General features: G+C 42.9%; 1 protein-coding gene across 30 annotated transcripts in view; it reads right to left on the reverse strand.

The window, feature by feature from the left end:
• EPB41L3 (erythrocyte membrane protein band 4.1 like 3) overlaps positions 1-18484 on the reverse strand; it is a 143281-nt gene that overhangs the window by 31390 nt on the left and 93407 nt on the right. For all 30 annotated transcript variants that reach the window (XM_055705039.1, XM_055705035.1, XM_027805020.2 and 27 more), the window contains exons 4-8: positions 11018-11122; positions 8656-8698; positions 5046-5121; positions 3388-3606; positions 2992-3079 (exon numbers count right to left, since the gene is read on the reverse strand). In XM_055705039.1, the coding sequence (XP_055561014.1) occupies positions 2992-3079; positions 3388-3606; positions 5046-5121; positions 8656-8698; positions 11018-11122 (531 nt within the window). The remainder of the gene's footprint in view (positions 1-2991; positions 3080-3387; positions 3607-5045; positions 5122-8655; positions 8699-11017; positions 11123-18484) is intronic.

Here is an 18484-nt window from a genome sequence, read left to right on the forward strand (position 1 = left end):
TGAAATGAACGGTGGGCAGAAAGTTGGACATTTGGACCAGAAAGATTTTTTTTAAAGCGTGCGACTGTGCCTGCGCTGTAACCCATGTTTGACAGGGAAGCTGTAGGTCAGACGCCTTAGCACGTCAAAAGATTTGGCCACAATCTTACTAGAATATACCCATAAATATGTATTTTTTAAGTAAGAAGTATACATTTCCCTTTCCTTTAGAAACCTTTGAACAGTCTACAACCAATGTTCACTGTTTGCTATCACCACTAGCCTTTATAATTCTGTTTTTTCATTTAGGTAAATAGTAACACTGCCAGATGAAAGAAAGATCCACCCTAAAGCACAGAGTTCTTCGTTAATCATTTTAAAATAACTTAAAGTTACAAAAGTCAGACAATATAGGCTATGAAGATGTCACCCTATGATAACCATTAAATGAATTCATTGTTTTCCTCTGGATTTCCTGACCAGCCATCTTTTAGGCACACAGTGCAAATCTGATTACATTTTAGGATGAACACGAAGGCACACATGGTCAGTCATGATGAAAAGTCTATGGCACAGCCTGAAGTAACAAAAACGGTTTTAAAATCAGAGACACAACATAGAATTAGTCCCACAGAATCATTCCAGTGTTAGAAAACACACCAATAGAAGATGTATGTTCCAACAATGGTGATCCTGCTCCTTAAAGGTAAGGTTTTTTTCCAAGCAAATTGTTTTCAGTGGACTTCAGTTTCACACTTCCTAAGCAAAGAGTCATGTCTAAATACAGTGAATACACTCTAAAAAAGAGTCTCATTGCCAGTAATCCCACTGCCTGGCAGATGCCTGAAATGCATCCGTGCTCAGATACAGCACATAGCTGCAGGTGCAAGGGGCTCCTTCTTATGATACACTTTCTCAAAAACTTGTGAAAATCCTTCTTCCTTCACCTCTACCTTTGCAGCAGATCTAAGTCCATTTGAGGCTTCTGTTAGTTGCTGCTCTCAGAGGCTGCTTTTCAGTGTGATACTACTGGTGTAAAATGAAACCTGAATAAAAGAATTTGGCTTTTTTCAGCAGCGATGTGGTTGCACGGAACAGAAAACTGTTAGCTGTAATGTCCAAGGCATGAGACAGTGAGCTGCATATCCCTGCAGCTCTGCATACGAATGGGGGGCTTTATCAGAGCTGTGACAGCCCAGAAGAAAAATTTGCCTATTTGAACACATTTTTTATTGTAGCCTTGTGTTGGATAATTGAGAACTAGTTTTAACAGCAGCTGGCGAGTCCAGCATCTGTTGAATACCTAAGATACTGGCACAGCCTTAATGAATTGACATTTACATAGAGACATCTGCCACAGCGTGACTTCAAAAAGGCATCCACAGAGACACTTGTCCCCTAGCCTGATACCATCAGATCTCACTGGCAGACCTAATTAAAACTAAACACGCAGACTTCTCATGCAGAGTTTACTCCCACCTTCAGCTCAGTTTCCAAGATTATTGTTGGGTTTCTTAATCCACAGACAGACCCAATTCAGTTACCATTGCAGCTTGTTAAATTAAGAATATCACCTTAGAGTGAGATCAGCTTGTCTATGAACTTCTCTTGCTCCAAGTCTTTCCACATAAAAAACAGAAGACTAAAACCGGATACTAATATTTTTTCAGAAAACAAATAGAATGGCTATCTTAAACCATCCTATCTTAAATTTCACAGCCGTTCTCCAATACACTGAAAAAAACACCTAGGCTGTTAACACTATGCTATGCTAAATTTTAATTAATAAACTAATAAAGCCTGTAATGTATTTAGAACAGGAACTCACTTTGTTGCTGTTTCGTAGATTTCTTCATGTTTGACAAAGGATGTGTAAAAAAAGCTACTGAGTGACATCTGCCAATCCGCTTCTACCCCTATTCCAAATATGCCTCAAGATTTTGTGCCTACCTGCAAGGCATGGGGAAGGCAGCATCATGCCTCCTGGTAGCGGGCTGCCTTTTGAGCCGTACCCAGATTTTTCATTTTCAAGACTGCCTTGAATTCTGTAACACACATGCACAGCTCCTACAAAATGCCCCAGGGAGGTGGCTGCAGGCCCTTTCAAGATCTGAGCTGAAAATTTATTTTGGTTCTTGAAAGGATCTGCTGCAGCACAAAACCAGGCTCATAATATTTTGACCTTCACAGAAAATGCAGCACCCTCCACAGCTCAGGATTCTTTGTTCAGCATTCATATGCCAAGGATGCCTGCTAACCTCAAAGATGTTAAAATCCATTAGCCTTACTTTGAAAAGTGAAGAAAAAAATAATTGTTATTTATTTGGAAAAAATAACAGCTAAAACCAAAAACCAGACAACCAATACAAGACTGGTAGATGCCTCTCCCAAGTCACAATAAGAATGACCATGTTTTTTTCATAACTTAACCTGCCCACAATTAGGGAAACTACTTCATCATGGGAGAATGCTTCCAGCAGAAACTGCAGCCCTTCCAGTCAATGGCAACCACCACATTTCAGAAGGGAGACGAGCCGCTGTCTCCCCATTATTATCGATCTGATTAGGCTTCCAGAACAGCTAATAACTGTTTGAAAGTTCTCTGCAGTGTTAGTTCTCTGCTTATCTAGTTAAGATACCATAGCTGGCCTTATTAAATTGCAAAACGTAGCTGAATGAAATGACAACTGATCACTCTCTGGACAGCTTCTAATATCCTTCCTCATTACTCTGTCCATTCAATTCCCATCCATCATTCCCAAAGGATTAGGCTGTTTAATCAACATGAAAGGTTGATGTGCAACATGTTTGAATCTATAGGCCAAGTTACGTCGCAGTTACAAGATATTTTTATGTTTATCCCATGAGTCACCTTCCCTGATGTTGACACATGATTTATCCCACAAAATGCCTGTCTCAAAACAACAGGAAAGAATAAATCAGGGAGTCCATGCAGATTCAAGTACTATGCCACAGGAGAGAGATGACCAGTGGAAGAACTAGAATACATACCTTGGCATGATGGAGATCTACTCCATACATTGATAGCTTTTTGGCATTCTCCAGGAAATGCATCTCAGCCTCTGCAGGTGTCATTCCCCTGAGGAAAAGCAACCAATTCTAACATCAATGTTAAGGAAACAGAATCTGAAATAAACCCAGTAGCTGGAAAACATTTTCAGCCTGTCAGAACTACAGCCTTAGGTAGCCAGGTACCCACCAGCAAAGCTCTGGTGCAGAGCCCGTTACCTTTCATGCTGCAAAGCTTTTTGCTAACTAAAGACATGGAGAGAAGTCTTGTCCAAAAAATGTTATTATTAAGTATACCACAGCAGATTTAACATTTCCTGATGCACCAGGACAGTACCCAGCAGCAGGCTACAGCCCACACTGATGCCCTCCACCTACCTGTGGCTCTTGTGCAGCTCGATCACTTTATCCTCCAGCTCTTTAGTGTGATTTGGCGCAAAGCGGAACTCGCTGATGTAGTCACTGCCGTACTCATCGGGGTCGTAGTCGCCAAGCTCCGACTGCACCGTGTAGGAGCCCAGCAGGGCCAGCGTGACGAACGAGCAGGGCAGCCGACCTGACACGATGTCATCTCTCAGCTGCAAGCAGAGGTAGTACCTGCAACGGAGCACCAAGGCAGCTCAGAAAGTGCTCCAGCACCGCTGTCCCCAAAGGAGCCCAAGCACTGGCAAGGGGCCTTGGTTCCTCTACTAATTTGCAGACAACTCTCAAGCCCAAAGTTTTTCATGTGTTAACAAGGACAACTATAATTTTGAAACAAAAAACCCATAAAAAACCAAACACTTGTCTAACTTATGGGTAGCAATGCCTAATTTATCTTTAAAAAGCAACATGGAGAGCTCTTAATAAAATAGGTCATTACTTTGTTTGGTGACGTAGATGGAGAATTACCTATTAAACTTACCAGGTTTCTATCATAAATCACTAAGATATATAGTTACTTGGTAATTCTTTTCTTTAAGTAGAAAAAAAAATAATCAAAACCCCCAAATACTGTTCATTAAATGGTAGCTGAACTCCATGCTGTTCAAAAACCCCAAGTTGTCTGTTCAGCAAACTGTTGAGCTTTCGCAAAATTATATTTAAACAGTAAATTCTGGTAAAACCACCAGAACAAGCAGTGCAAGGGGTCACCAGATAAAACACAAAAAACCCGAAGAGCACTGCTTGGTGGGTGGTGAAGGCACAGAGTTCCCAGGGGAGATCTGAGGACGACAAGCAGAAAAAAGCAATCCTTTCTTTTGGAAGACCGCTGTTGAAGTGTGAACTCTTGGCATACAGTCTTTCTGCACAGGGGACCTCTGATCTAAGCCAAAGGCTTCATGCTACCTTAAAAGCAACAAGTAGTCTACAAAGCAATGAAGGTAAAAAATACCCACAGGTTGCAAAATGCTGTAACAGGCTAGGGAAAGATTTGCTGATGGCACAGAACTTGTCATGACTCAGAAGTTTTCCTGCTTTATACCAATGAGGAAACTTGGAGGAAACCAAGGTGAGGGTTTGGGCTTTTTTTTGGTTATCGTTGCAGTCCGAGTACAAAACCAGAGAGCAGAGATGCAGATTGCAGAGTTAAGTGACTTGGATAGCAGCGAGCAGCCATTCACTACCACCATACTCCCTGTATTGTGCACATCAATTGCTTACCTTGTCAAATGATATACAAATTTATATGCGTGCCTGTTCTCATTCCACTTCTTTCCTTCCATAGTTATGACTTTACTTACAACAACAGCTTGTTATCACTGGCAAAAATGGGCATGAAGTATCTTTGTGAAAAATAAAATAAACTCTCAGGAACATGTATACTGGAAAAGCTGGGTTTTGGGGTTAAATTATACGAGAGTCTTCTTAGCTCTGAGGATGACACTGTTCACAGTGTCTTTTCTGCCAAAGCATTGCACATTTTCCATAAACTCGTAAGAGAAAGGAAGCCAATGGGAATACAAAGCATTACTTTTGTTGGATAATTAGAGTGTAAGTGCTACTACGATCAGCTTTTAAGCCCCTTCTAGAAAGGTATTTAATGCTTTAAACACCTGGTAATATCTTCAGATAGCTGGGCAGGGTCTGGAGGGTAGAATTTCACATTAAATGCAAACTGCCAAGCACCGCCTGGAAAAGAACACAGGTTGACAGAAAGTACACTGTAAGCGCAAACGGAGATGCTCATGCTGTTCGATTACCAGCAGACTTAAAAATACCCCAGCCAAGCAGTTCATAAGGACAGGATATAGTATCTTTTTCCCATACATTGTTCTGAAGATACTACTTCTCCCTCTCACAATCACAATATTACATCAGATTTTACAGCTCTTTTCTTATTTATTAAGATTTCCACTCAAGCAAGGACCCTAAGGGAGCAGTGATTTATTACTAACAGCAAAAAAATGCTGTCCAAAAACAATGTTTACTGAAATTAACCGTCTGAAAAGACAGCCTATACAAGCTTTAAAAACCAATAACCCAGAGGTGCTGGAAACACCGCGAGCCAGAGCACAAATGGGATCTGGAGTGGGGTGATGTGCTGAGGTCTGGCCGCCCAAACCAGCTCATAGCATCCTCTCAGTGTGCTGCCTCAGCACATAGCTCCTGTCTCCAGCAGACATAAATTATTGTGCAGACAAAACTGCAAGGACAAACACAGAGAGCATGACTGAAAAACAGTTCGCAACACTGGGGAATTCTTACTTAGTTATCTCAGTAAGTTCAGGTGACCCATGGGATGGATACTGGTTTGCATCACCATGGTTTGTGAATATTATTTTTTTTTTAGTGTTAGCTTTAAATGTTGTAAAGAAAGAATATCAAGACTAAAAAAGAGAAAGAGTTGAACGTAGCATCTAAATATAAAAGCTATTCTGAAAAAAGGACAGGTTATACAAGTGCATGTCTCGAATGCAACTAAAAAGCAGTAACAAAACCCCAAACCACAGTGTTCTTACAAGCAACACAGTGTTTTTTCAGTAACAAGACTTTTCACCAAGGCCTCTGTTGTGGGATATGCCTCTTACACGTACTTCTGCCACATAAATTAAATTATATATATAGAAATGAAAACAAAGCCAAAGTAATAACACTTCTGTTTCCCAAAACACATCAAAGTCTAAGTGCAACTCTAACTAGAAATAAATAGTTGTCTTTTGAAAAGTCCATATTAGCCAAGTAATGAGGAAGTGCTTGTGAACATTGTGAAAAACAGGACTCTCTCTTACAAATCTGACAGGGTAGGGCCTTCCCATGGTCTTCAGTGCAGGGGTACCTTGTGCCTGAGCACCTCCTAAAATGTATGGGGTTTGAAGGTGTATCTGGTGAGTTCTTGAGTAACATAGCTTATACTCTGGACAGGTCTGCTTACCTGGAAATACTGTATGGTTGTCCTAATTGGGTGTTTGGGAGTATTTATTTAAGGATGACAAGGAAACTTTATCCTGTGCAAAGCCCCATCCACTTTGGTCATGCATGCACCTGAGAAAACAGGCTCAATGTGCGAGAAGACTTTTGATGTTTACCATCAGCTCTCGGCAAGACTTTTGGGCTCCTTGATTTCAGGAACTTTTCCACTCTCTTGGGCCACAAAAGCTCCTGGAAGGAAGATTTGGCTGGCAGCAAGTATGGGGCATAGTCCCTCCAAGGAGTGGACTGGCCCCAAGGTGGGAGCGGAGCTTGTGCGTGACACCTGGCCCCATGACAGAGGGAAGGGGCCATGGCCTGAAAATCATTCCCCTGGCACACATACAATAAATCAAACCTATGATAGAGCCTATCGTATAGCACGTACTGTTAAAATACCAGAGTAAGAGGCCTTCACCCCTCACTTACAGGGGTTTAAGTAAGACCCAACACTGCGCAAGTCAGCGGCTATAACTAAGGGGGTGGGAACCAGGGGACGCACACATGGCGACAGCCTCATTTCTCAACCACTGGGATGAAATCCCTGGGGTCTGCAGTGGGACCACAGATACCTGACTGTTGTACAGCTCAACCAGCATTTAGCAGTGTTGTAAACACACACACACACACACACATATTTTTGGAAAGTAGGGTAACAGCCCTACTCTTCCATCATTGTCCTGTTCCAGACTTCTGGGGGAATTGTACACAGCAAGCAAATTATTGCTGCCATCGTCCGCACGTACAATTCTCTCTTGCATCAAGTCCAGGATGAGCAACTTCTGCCTGGCTGGTCTCTCACTGTCACAACCCCTCGTTGTCTATCTCATGGCTCAGGCATATGTTAAATGCATTTCAAATCAGTGGTGTGGAGCTGAGCTGCTTTACTTGCATTGACCGTCAGTGCAACCTGACCCATGGAGGTCTGTCCTCCAGATCCACCTTCTCCAGAGATTAAAAACCCACAGATTTTCATTACTTCTTACTGCAGATCACTTACTTTGAATGAAAATAATACAAGTGGGAAGGTGTGGTTGCTCATAGTAAGTGGAGAAGTTTTCGAGCCAGTGTAAATTAACCCTTTGAATCTTGGAGATTCTTTCCCTGGGCCTGACCCAACAAATGCAAACTACCAGATGTACTCACTTGTGAAAGCAGAAGTGCTAGAAGACATCATTTAACAAAATGTGAAAAGAAAAAAAAATACTGAGGCTTTCCTGCCCAAAGAAGTAACAGACACAAATATTTCATCAATTTTTAAAAGTGAGGGGGGTAAAAAAAGGTAGGTCAAGTTTTGAGCCTGGCAGTCTTAACAAGGTTTTCTTTCAAGAGTTTTTTGAATTTCTAATGTAGCTGATGGCTAAATTTAACAACCAAGCTTTTTAAATTATTCACGTGAAGCAGAAAATTGGTTCTCTGTGAACTGAATGGTCATTTTAGGAGCAAAGTTCAAGCTTTTGAAATGCAGGAAGGTAGGATTTTTTAGACAGAATGCTATCTTTGCATCAGTGAAGTATTTGGGGGGGGGGGGGGGGGCGGGGCACGAGCAGCATTCCTGGATAGGATATAAATATCAGTAACACGAAATAATTCACATGCATAGCCTAGTCCCTAAGGTTACATTGCTTCATGTAAAACCAAGTTTCTGCATCTCTGCAAATGTCAAGTTGCTTTCAGCAACGCAAGCTCACGTGTTACAAGACTCAGTAACTGCACGCACTCATTATGGGGTAAAATACGGAAAAGATACAGGTAATTCCTTTGCCAGAGACTCAGGACAGGATGCAGAAGAAGACTGTGACATAGGCTTTGTTGCCTCAGGGGGAGCATGCTTTCCTGGGGGAAAGCATCGAGAAGGGGGCTGTGGCCGCATCCCACCTGTCCCTTCGATGTGTGGGCAGTAGGGCTGGGGCAAGGGGGCTGCTAAGCCCCTGGTGCTGGGGGCACCCCGGTGGGACCGGACCAGTCCTTTGACCCAAGAGCAGTGAGTAATCCCAGCTGTTTAGGAACAAGCTCAGACGATCAGAGGGTCTGGGCAGTGACAGGCGCCTGGTGCCTGTGACACCCCGCCTGCATGCCAGGGAGCCTCCTCTGCCTCTCGCTCCCCTGCCTGGCATCACACGGGTCCGATGCCTTCACTGACACTGACAGCACCTTAGAGAAGGAGACTTTTCTGTGCAGATTTTTTGGGTCCAGATACACCAGAATGAAAGTTTTCCAGATCCCCTGAAATGAACACGCAAATGATAAACTTACTTCGGATCTGCTTCTTGACTTCCTTGGCAGGGTCCAACCAATTCTGCAATGAAAATGTTTCCTTTTTTCAATTTCAATTAGAAAACACAACAAACATCATTTTTAAAACAGCGCAATGAGTCAAAGCTAGAACACACAAAGGTCTGCCACCCCTTTCTCCCTGGAGCAACGGTGGGCAGGGGTAACACTGTCTCCAGATGCGGCCCTGGGTAGAAGCAGGATATTTTATTAACCTTCCCAGGCATTAAGGGGCTGAATAGTTTGAAATAAAAATAATAATAAAAAAATATAAATTAGTAAAATAAATCCACAGAAATCTTTTTCCAGAGTATCTTCCAGGAAAACAAAATTTCTACAAGCTTGTTAAAAAAGTCTTATTTTTGTTTGTTTGCTTGGCTGTTACTTTGCTCTAACCCTGGAAGGGCTGCAAAGCCTTGCTAAAGGGTAAGCAAGTGCGGCATATGGCACCATCCCATTTGCAACCTGGCGTGGGAACGTGGAACTCCCTGGGAGCAGAGGGAGCTTGAGGGGAAAGCAAAGGCAGAACCACAGCACTGGAGCTGCCCCCATCCATGCCATGCAGAGCCCAGGGACTATGAAAACAAAACCCCAGCTGAGGAGGTGGGGAATTATCACAGCAATGTGTTACTATTCCACAGAAGTTCTGGAGCAGATGAAATTCCTCTGGAGGAGATGCACAGCAGCTTGGGGATTCGTAGTGCTGCCGCTACCGTGCCCCCTAACAGAATCAAATTAATATTTACAATGTGTCACACAGCCCAGAACAAAAAGCAGCTTCCCCTAGGAAAGTTCCACTTTCTCCAAAGAAAGATAAACAAACCTATCAGAGGGAAAAAACGCAAACAGCAAAGAAATAACAAACAAGCAGAACAAACAATCCCCCCTCAACAAAAACAATCGGCTTTCAGCTGTCCAAACCCAGTCTGTGGTGCAGAACATGAGCCTAAAGAGCTCCAGCTATTGAGCACAAAAGCACGCTATGCACCAAGAAATGAAAGATGCATCAGGATTTCTATTTTCAAAGATGACATGTGATGTGGGCACATATATTGTCTTGCTGGAAGTTAACTGGCCGAGGATTGAGGTGAATTGCTACGTACTCTGATATTAAAAACATGCATGTTATTGATCAATAAATGTGGTGGCAGGCAGCTATTCTTTTAGCTGTTTAGCTCTGTAAAGTAACTGCTGATCTATAAATGTTTAGTGCTTCTAAACCACCTGTTACTAATGAATACATTCTTCTCTTTCCAGCACAGGAAAGCACATCTGTCTGGAAATGCACTTAAACATCTGCCTAACTTTTACCACAACTCCAAATTAAGCATACGCTGAAGTATTATCTTGCACTGCCATCAAACAAGTGTCTGTTTAAATGATTTTCTGAATCAGAAGCAAAATCCTCATATTTAGAAGTCTGTGAAGAAATGGGAAAAAGAGAGACAAAATGACTGATTTCTTCTGCATCATATATATGACTGAAACAAAGGGAAGCCTAGAGAATACAACTGTTATTCTCACAAGACATAAACAGCTAAAGAAGTAGTAATAGCTCCAAGCTCCATCAAGGAAGACCTTTCAGGTCATGCAAGGCACAAAAAACCTTCACCTGGTGAGCTCTGCTGGGCTACTCCATATATCGCTAAGAAGTTTTGTTAATGGTTTCTTTCAAAATACCTATCTTAAAATCACACAACCTATTTTAAATTATCCCTTGATACTCTCTCTTTCATCATAATGTGTCCAAACCAATACATCTATCTCACCTGCACATTAGATCATCACAGACACTGTTAATACACAGCTTATTTAACACTGCGGTTGAGATGCAGACAAGCAGAATGTGATTCACTGTTGCTACCAACTGCTCCTGAAGATTAATTTCTTTAGCCAAATCAACAATAATGCTAAGATAAAGCAAGTCAAGACTTAAAGCCTTACTTTTATCTTAGCAGTTAGCAGAAGCAGTCAATCAACCCCTGCCTATCTGTAGTTCAACCACCATATTATTAAGACGTATTTTAGTAGTGTATGTTTAGTAGTCTACCTATGAATGTAAATCTGACTTTCATCTATGGCAGTAATGAAATAAATCATAGTAGAAAAAACCCCAGCTATATGATTAACTTCTTTCATGTCATAAATAGCCAGCACAGAGGGAAGCCAGGGAAACACAGACGATGCTCTCAAGAAGTAGAGTTACAAAAAACAATAGCTCAAGCTATGTCTGTGAAACTTGGAAGATAAAAACCACCTCTGGACTATCAGTCATTGTCTGGGGGGTGTCTTGGGGAGCTCTGATGTTCACATGCCAAAGGCCAGCCGCAGTTTTGTGGGTTACCTTTTGGTTTTCTGTGTCTCTGTATGTCAGCCCAAAGTAGTCTTTTTCCAAAAGGTTCAGATGCTCACACACTTTGTCAAATAGCACTTGACCTCTGGAACGTTTCTGTGGGAAATTAACAGGAAAAAAATAAATCATGTTTGCATAATAAAGTAATATACGCATTAAGATGACACCTTTTCTGTTTAATTCTCAAATCGACAACCCTAAAATTATTTCGTTCAACTCATCCATCTTTCAAATCTATTGGCCTGGAGCTTAGTAATAATCTGCTGAATGGGGCAAATCTGCTTTTCATGAAAGTTCAGGTCTGCTTGTGGAGTTAAAAATAAGTCAATACGTGTCATGTTGCAAGTTTCAGCGAGCAGATCTCTTCTGTCTTTTAGAAATTCCAACTTCAAACGCATGCCAAGGTCCCATCTCAGCAAACCGGAGCATTCTTTGCGTGTAACAGTGGCAACAATCAACAGTATGAAATACTCCGTCATGGACTATTAGAGCTGTGACTAGCGGGTAATCCACTGGAGGAAAAAACAAACGTGGAGATATTTCTTGCTTCAGTTGCAATGTGGACTGATTCCAGGATCAGGTTTTTTGTCTAATATACAGGGAAATGCAATAACACCATCTACTGAAATCACTGAAAGAGCCCAGCATCTCATTGGGAACGCAGCTGGGTAAAAAAGCAGCTTTCCAGTGTCCCACTAACCTCCTTCACTGTTATCATGTTAGATGAGAAGATCTCTCACTGTCAACAGCCAAAGCCCTTAGCAGAAGCTTCGTAGTATCTCTCGTATCGGACAGTAAAAATTCAGGTCATCCTAGTTCCCAGTGTTGTACGCGATGTTGAGAAAAAAATGTCCAAAAAACCAAATGCAGACAGAAACACCCCCTTTATAAGCTATGCATCCCAACTTTGATGTGCATTAATTATGGTAAACAATTCAAAATTATTCAGGCCACTGTTTCATCACTGCCTGCTTCCTTAAGTGCAACTCAGCTAAAGGAAAAAAAATCTCCCCACCTCGTTTCAAACACATGCATACATAAATATTTTAGTTGATGTCAGCAGCCCCATTTTCTTTAATTGTAGCATAGATATGACTTGAAGCAGACTGCAAATACACTACTGTCTTCAAGTGCAATGCAGGAGGCTGACACAAAAGAGGAGAGAATGTTGCCTCCAAATTTCCGCGCCTCTGCTGACAGAGCTACGCCCGGACCATGTTGTCAGCCCAGCAGCCTTGGCCAGGGGGGTGGATGTTTCACAATCCAAGCTGACACAGCTATGCCAACAAACCCGTGGAGCCCAACACTGGCCTCAAACTATTTTAGAAGTGGTAAGCAAGCCAATAGAAAAAAAAAAGAAAAGAAAAGAAAAAAGAATTGAGGGTTGCTGCCTAACACCCTGTGAAAACAATGAGAGAGATGATGGAGTGTGTTATGCAGTGTAACCCAATTTATGTTAAATTTGGCATTTCTACTGGGGCTCTGATGGTATGTTAGAAAGGAAGCAGGGAAATATCCTCTACATTTTTATCCATATGGAAACTGAGGAGCGTGGCTGATAAGAGTCTAACAAGTGTCCTCCAGCTAAAAAACCCCAAAACACCAGGCACAGAAATGCATTACAAGTGTATTGCTGTAACTTCATTTACTGTGCCTTCCAGTATCATTTAGGCAAACAGCTCTAGGGCATTGTTCTGCTTGTCACATGCTTTCCACCCTGTAGTAGGAAAAATAACTGTACCCCTTTATAGTATATACTTATACTATATACTCATACTATAACTCCTTTGTAACGTCAAATAAATGCTTAGTTAATTTTTCAGCCCCAGACTTGGAAGGTGATAATAAGAGGTTGGTATTATTATACTTGATGATCCATAGAGAGGATCAGGTGGATAAAAACTATCTTAGAATTTGCATGCAGAGCGGAACCAACTCAGAGCCTTCCAGCTAAAACAGTCACATTTCTGCTATAAGCAAGCAATGCTGTATTTTGCCAAATTTCTTGCTTTTCTACCTGAAAACAAAACAAGCGGTTATACTGAATGGAAAGAAATAAGCAGGTTGAGATCTAGAGGACACTCGCTTTGAGAAACACTATGTCTGCACCACCTACATGTATTTGAATTGTGAGACTTCAATGTCCTCTTAATTTTAAGAGTCACACAGGGCAGCCAACACAGGAGCTGTTTTACGTGGCCGATCCGTGCAGATACACAGATGCCAGCTTTGAGAAACAGCAGCTAGTAGCTGCAAGGTGTGCTGTTTTAGCAGAGAATTGCAGGAAACAGTAGCGTGGGGCTGCGCTGTAATAAAAAGCAACCAACCAAAGTAAAACCCCAGCACTCAAGACTTCTTGTTTGGCTATATGAGGCAGACAAGTGAGACTAGGTATGGCAAGCTTGCAATAATTTGCATGGCTCATTTTTTCTTCCGTGACGAAATGTATCCTCTTCCTGTATGAAGACACCCAAGTTGTACTCAGCCCCTTTCCACAAAACTCCTGCTGCGTCAGGATATGGGGAAACCCTGCCAGTGCTGCGAGAGGATGTCAGAAATAGCATGTATAAATGACAGCCCTTCCCAGCTGGGGTCCTCTTCTCACCAGACACCAGGTGTGAACAGATGACGGTTGAGGGAAAGCAAGCCTTACCAGCACCACCTTCCTCCTCACCCGCCACAGAAACACCCACGAGTGGCCAGACGAGCCCCATGTTGCAGGCTTGCCGCTGCCCCTGAGCGCCTCTTCCCAAGTCAGAGCTGACTCCTGGGAGCAAGACTGGGAGAGCTGCTGTCACCTGGGGAGTGGGGGCCACCTGGCAGTGGAACTGCTGTCTTTCTACTACAAAGACCAAAAGCAATCCTCATGCACCCATGTATATGCAGCATTGCCTCTTGGTATCCAGGCGGCGTGAGCGCGCACACTCTGTCTAAAATATCCTTGCTTGGAAACACAGTGAGGGGAAGCTACTGCATAAATCCATGGGAAATTCAGAGGTTTAGTTACGAATCTTTAACTAAAGCAACTGAACATACATCCCATGCTCTTGTTAATAGCTTTTATTTTACCGTGTGCCCAAATAAGCATGCCAGACAAGGCATAGGTGTCATTGCTTTGGCAGGGAGAGAATGGGAGGAAGAGAGAAACGTCAACTTACAAATTCACAGAGCTCCTCAACCGATCCTAAACCTTTGCTTTCAGCCATTTTGGAGTGACAAGTCTAAGGCAATGAAGACAGACAGTCTGCTGGTTACTGTGGAACACAAGTTAATGCCAAAAATGCTAACCAAGTTTCAGCAGCCCAAAAAATGTGGATTAAAAAAAATAATTTAAAAAATTAGACTTCGTGCTGTAAAATACTGGCCCTGTAAATAAAGAATTTTTCTGAGTTGTAAATATGGCAAGACTCCTCCAGAAATATTCTTAGCTATTTTTCAGGCATGAATGGGATAAAATGAAATGTGCAGATGCGGAGAAAGAGACAATCTGCTCAAGCTTTGGGAAATCAAGACAACAGAAAGAATGCCAAAGATAGACTGAATGGTATAAATAAGTACAAAAGTCTGTGAGCAAAAACTTTATGCTTTTCACAAATTCTTCCCTGCAGCTCTATAAAGGCCTGGGCTCTCACTTGAAGCTGGAATGGGAGTAAACAGCCTCCTGGTCAAGCTCCCAGTGAAAGGAGCCAGCAGCAGCGAACTTGGCAAGCCTGTGCCCACCAGCAATTCCCACATGCAAGGGAGAGGAGAGTCTGCCTCTCTTTCCGCCAGCTTCTCCTTGTTTTGGAGCTGAGCTTCTCCCTCCTTGGGAAGCCAAAGGCCACAAAAGCCTCTCCAGTTCCCTAATTGGCTTCTCCGGAAACAGTCCACGCTCAAACCTCTCCACATCAGGCTCTTCAGCCCATATCCCTCCATCACACCTCCAGTCCCCCTAGAAGATCACCAGACCAAGATAACACGTTGTACACCACCGAGAGTGAGGAGCTCAAAAATTAAGCACTTCCATCTTAGCTCTGTCTGGATAACAAGATTATTATGAAGTCAATTACTCTCACTGGTGAACATTTGGGTACAACGTCTGGTACTTATAATGCAGTAAAATAAGGAGAAAGTTTCCCTTTATGATGATTAAGCTCATAAGCTGTAATGTACTTACGATAAATGAACATTATTAAAGTGAAAAAACACAAGCCTTTGTTACAGATACGTTATCACTTCAGCCACAAAACATGTACTACACATTAATATAATCAAATAATCACAGATTAGCTGAGGCTGGCAGGCACCTCTGGAGACTGCCTAGTCACACCTCTCCCTGCTCAAGCACGGCCACCTAGAGCAGGTTGCTCAGGATCATGTCCCACTTGGGTTCTGAGTATCTCCAGGGACCCCACAGCCTGTGTGGGGAACTTGTGCCAGTGTTTAATCATTCTCATAGTAAAAATGTTTTTTTCTTCCATTTAAATGGCAATTTCTGTATTTCACTTTATGCCCCTTGCCTCTTGCTCCAGCAAATGTGTACCACTGAGCACAGGCTGGCTCTGTCTTCTTTACTCCTCCCATCAGATATCAATACACATTGATAAGATCTCCCCGAGTCTTCTCTTCTCCAGGCTGAACAGCCCCAGCTCTCAGTCCTTCCTCATAAATGAGATATTCCAGCCTCTTCATCACTTTTGTGGCCCTTCGTTAGACTCTCTCCAGGATGTTCATGTCTCCCTTGTACTGGGGAGCCCAGAACTGGACCCAGCACTCCAGGAGCTGAGTAGAAGGGAAGGATCGCTTCCTTTGACCTGGTGGCAATGCTGCCCAGATTGGCACTGGCCTTCTGTGCTGCCAGGGCACGTCACTGACTCTTGCTCACCTTGTTGTCCATCAGGACCCTCAGGTAATAATAAACCCTGTATTGCAACAATCAAGCTACTAAAATCATGTTACTGTTGTGATAAGCAATGAGAAAAATTACATGGGAAATGAGCAACCAACAACTTAACACAAAGACGTGGCATCAACTTCCTTGTCATGCAGGTGCTAGTAAGACCCCAGGAACCCTCTTTCTTATTTAGTGAGATACAGGGAAAAGAACAGAAAGATTTCAAATGTTATGTGCTGGACAGTGCTTCCCAGACTAGAAGCTAGTTGTGCCAGAGGAAAAACTTACCAGGATCCAGAACTGCCACCTCCAAGAAATTTTGCTTCTGTGCAAGCTGTGTAGGCCTGGCTGCCCCACGCTGTGAGGCACCATCTCTCAGAAACATCTCCTTCAAGCCGCTGTGGCTCCCCATTGGGCAACCCTGCCCTGCCCCTGAGACATGACCATTTGCAACCTTCTTGCAGGGCGTTTTGGCACCCACCTTGGTGATGCAGCCTGAGCCTCTCTTCTGATGCACCCTCACCCTGAACAACACACCTTCACTTGCCGGTAACCCCCAAGCTATCGGACCAGCCATCTTCCCGAGCTTTATTCCAGCAGAGGCATGTCCATGCTGAGGAGAAGCCCACTTGGGCTTCTTCCAGACCAAATCCAACTCTCTGTCTGACAGGTTTCTCCCTGTGGAGGGGCAATGCTGCAGCAGGATTGGTATCTCCTCAAGGCTGAGGAGCCCTTGTTCTCAGAGGGTTTCAAGGCATCGGCCAGGCAATGCCACCACTGGTGTGACCCAGCGCTGGCCATCACCCTGCTCCTATCAGGGGCTTCCCCAGTCCCTTTGAACCAGCCCAGCCATGACACTGTGCTCCCTGTGCCCCTTCACAGGTGCTGAGGGGTTAATCATCGTGTACCCAACTAAAGTGTAGAGTGTTTGTCTACTCTCGTACTCTATTTTTAGTCATGAGCAGATTACCTTCCTCTTACTGACAGGGAACTAGGATGAGGAGATGAAAAGCAGAAAACAGCCCTCTCAGCTTCCTAGAAATGAAAGCTATTGCAACCTCCAAAGTGACGCATTTTGGAGCAGTTCTATTTTTGCATCTGATGCTGCAGTCTCATGTGGATGCAAAACGCTGAGCAAGGGCTGTCTGCACCATGCAGGCATGCCCCTCCTGTCTGAAAGCAATTACAAGAGATCACATTCAGACCAAATTTTACAGGCAAGAGAAAAGCCAAAGACAGAAGGAGTCCCACAACCAAACAGTTATATCAGAATTCATTTCTGCCACCAATAACCATCATCTTCACTGCACAGCAACTGCAAGGTCAGTGCACCACAACAAATTGAAATTTCACCTCCCTTTCTGTTCAGTCAAGGAGCACTTCAAGATGAACAAGTATCACAGCTGTAGACCTGGATTTTAAATGGAAAGAGTTTGCATGTATCTTTCTGTGTGAATTCATATGCAAACACATTGCTGCTTTCCTTGGGAAAGCTGTCAAGCTGCCAGTGAGCAATGACACACTAGCACTAGCCTGGCGTAAACTCTGCACAATTACTGTAATAACTCTAGTTGGGCACGATCACTGGAAGGACAAACAGATTAGTATCATGAAATCCTGGTAGGAATAATTGGACTTTAACTGATGTTGAGGTTATCTGGTTCACATTCCTAATTAGCATTCGCACTTTCCAATGGATCTTAACAATGCACTGTATAAATGCGTGGGCTGGCTCTAGCCTTGCATGCTGTAATGTATTTTGGCATGTGGCTGTACTAACCTCTTCCTTTACCCCTATTCTTTCTGGTGGGCAAATACTAGCTATTTTTTTTAATTTATTTGCAACATGCATGATTAAAAAGATTGCAATTGTGTCCAGACCATTGATACTATTTCATTTTATTGTTTTGATTTAAACTGCATTTTGCACATTACTCTGGTCAACACTGGTTTCCGCACTGCACGGGCCACATGGTGGTCTCCTCTGTGCAAACATGAGGAAAACACCCATAAAAGTTAAGATGCATATGACAACAAATAACTAGCAATCACAAGGGGAAGTTTCTCCCTCTGCACGTTGCAACTTCTGCTGTCATTCTTGCAACACAAACAAATGTAAATAATTAACTGGTTGTCAGGAATACTTTGTACTCGCTGCAGTGAGCACTCTTGCCACAAATTCCCCCAGCTGAGTATCCAAGTTGCTGAATTCCAGCCTTCTGACAACACACTTTCTCATTCTTTCCTCATGAATTATCCAATTTACACAAACATATGCCCAATCCCAGGAAAAAAACCCAAACAAACCCAAAACATTACTTGCAGAAATAGTCATCACTTGCAAGCTAAAGTGTTCAAGTGCATGCAATCTTCCAAGATCTCTTTTGTATTGAGAACCCCATTTCTTGGGGAGGGATCTGAACATCACATATATGCCATAATTTAATATGCATAGGCAAATACGTACATACAAGTTTATAAGTGAATATTCAGTGTGGTCCCAAATGCAGAGGAGCTGCTGACCACACCACAGCACTTTTCCTTCTGTGGAGTCAGTCAGAAGTCCTAAATTCACGCAGCCATTC

Source organism: Falco cherrug, chromosome 3, assembly GCF_023634085.1.
Source record: "Falco cherrug isolate bFalChe1 chromosome 3, bFalChe1.pri, whole genome shotgun sequence".
Lineage (NCBI taxonomy): Eukaryota > Metazoa > Chordata > Aves > Falconiformes > Falconidae > Falco > Falco cherrug.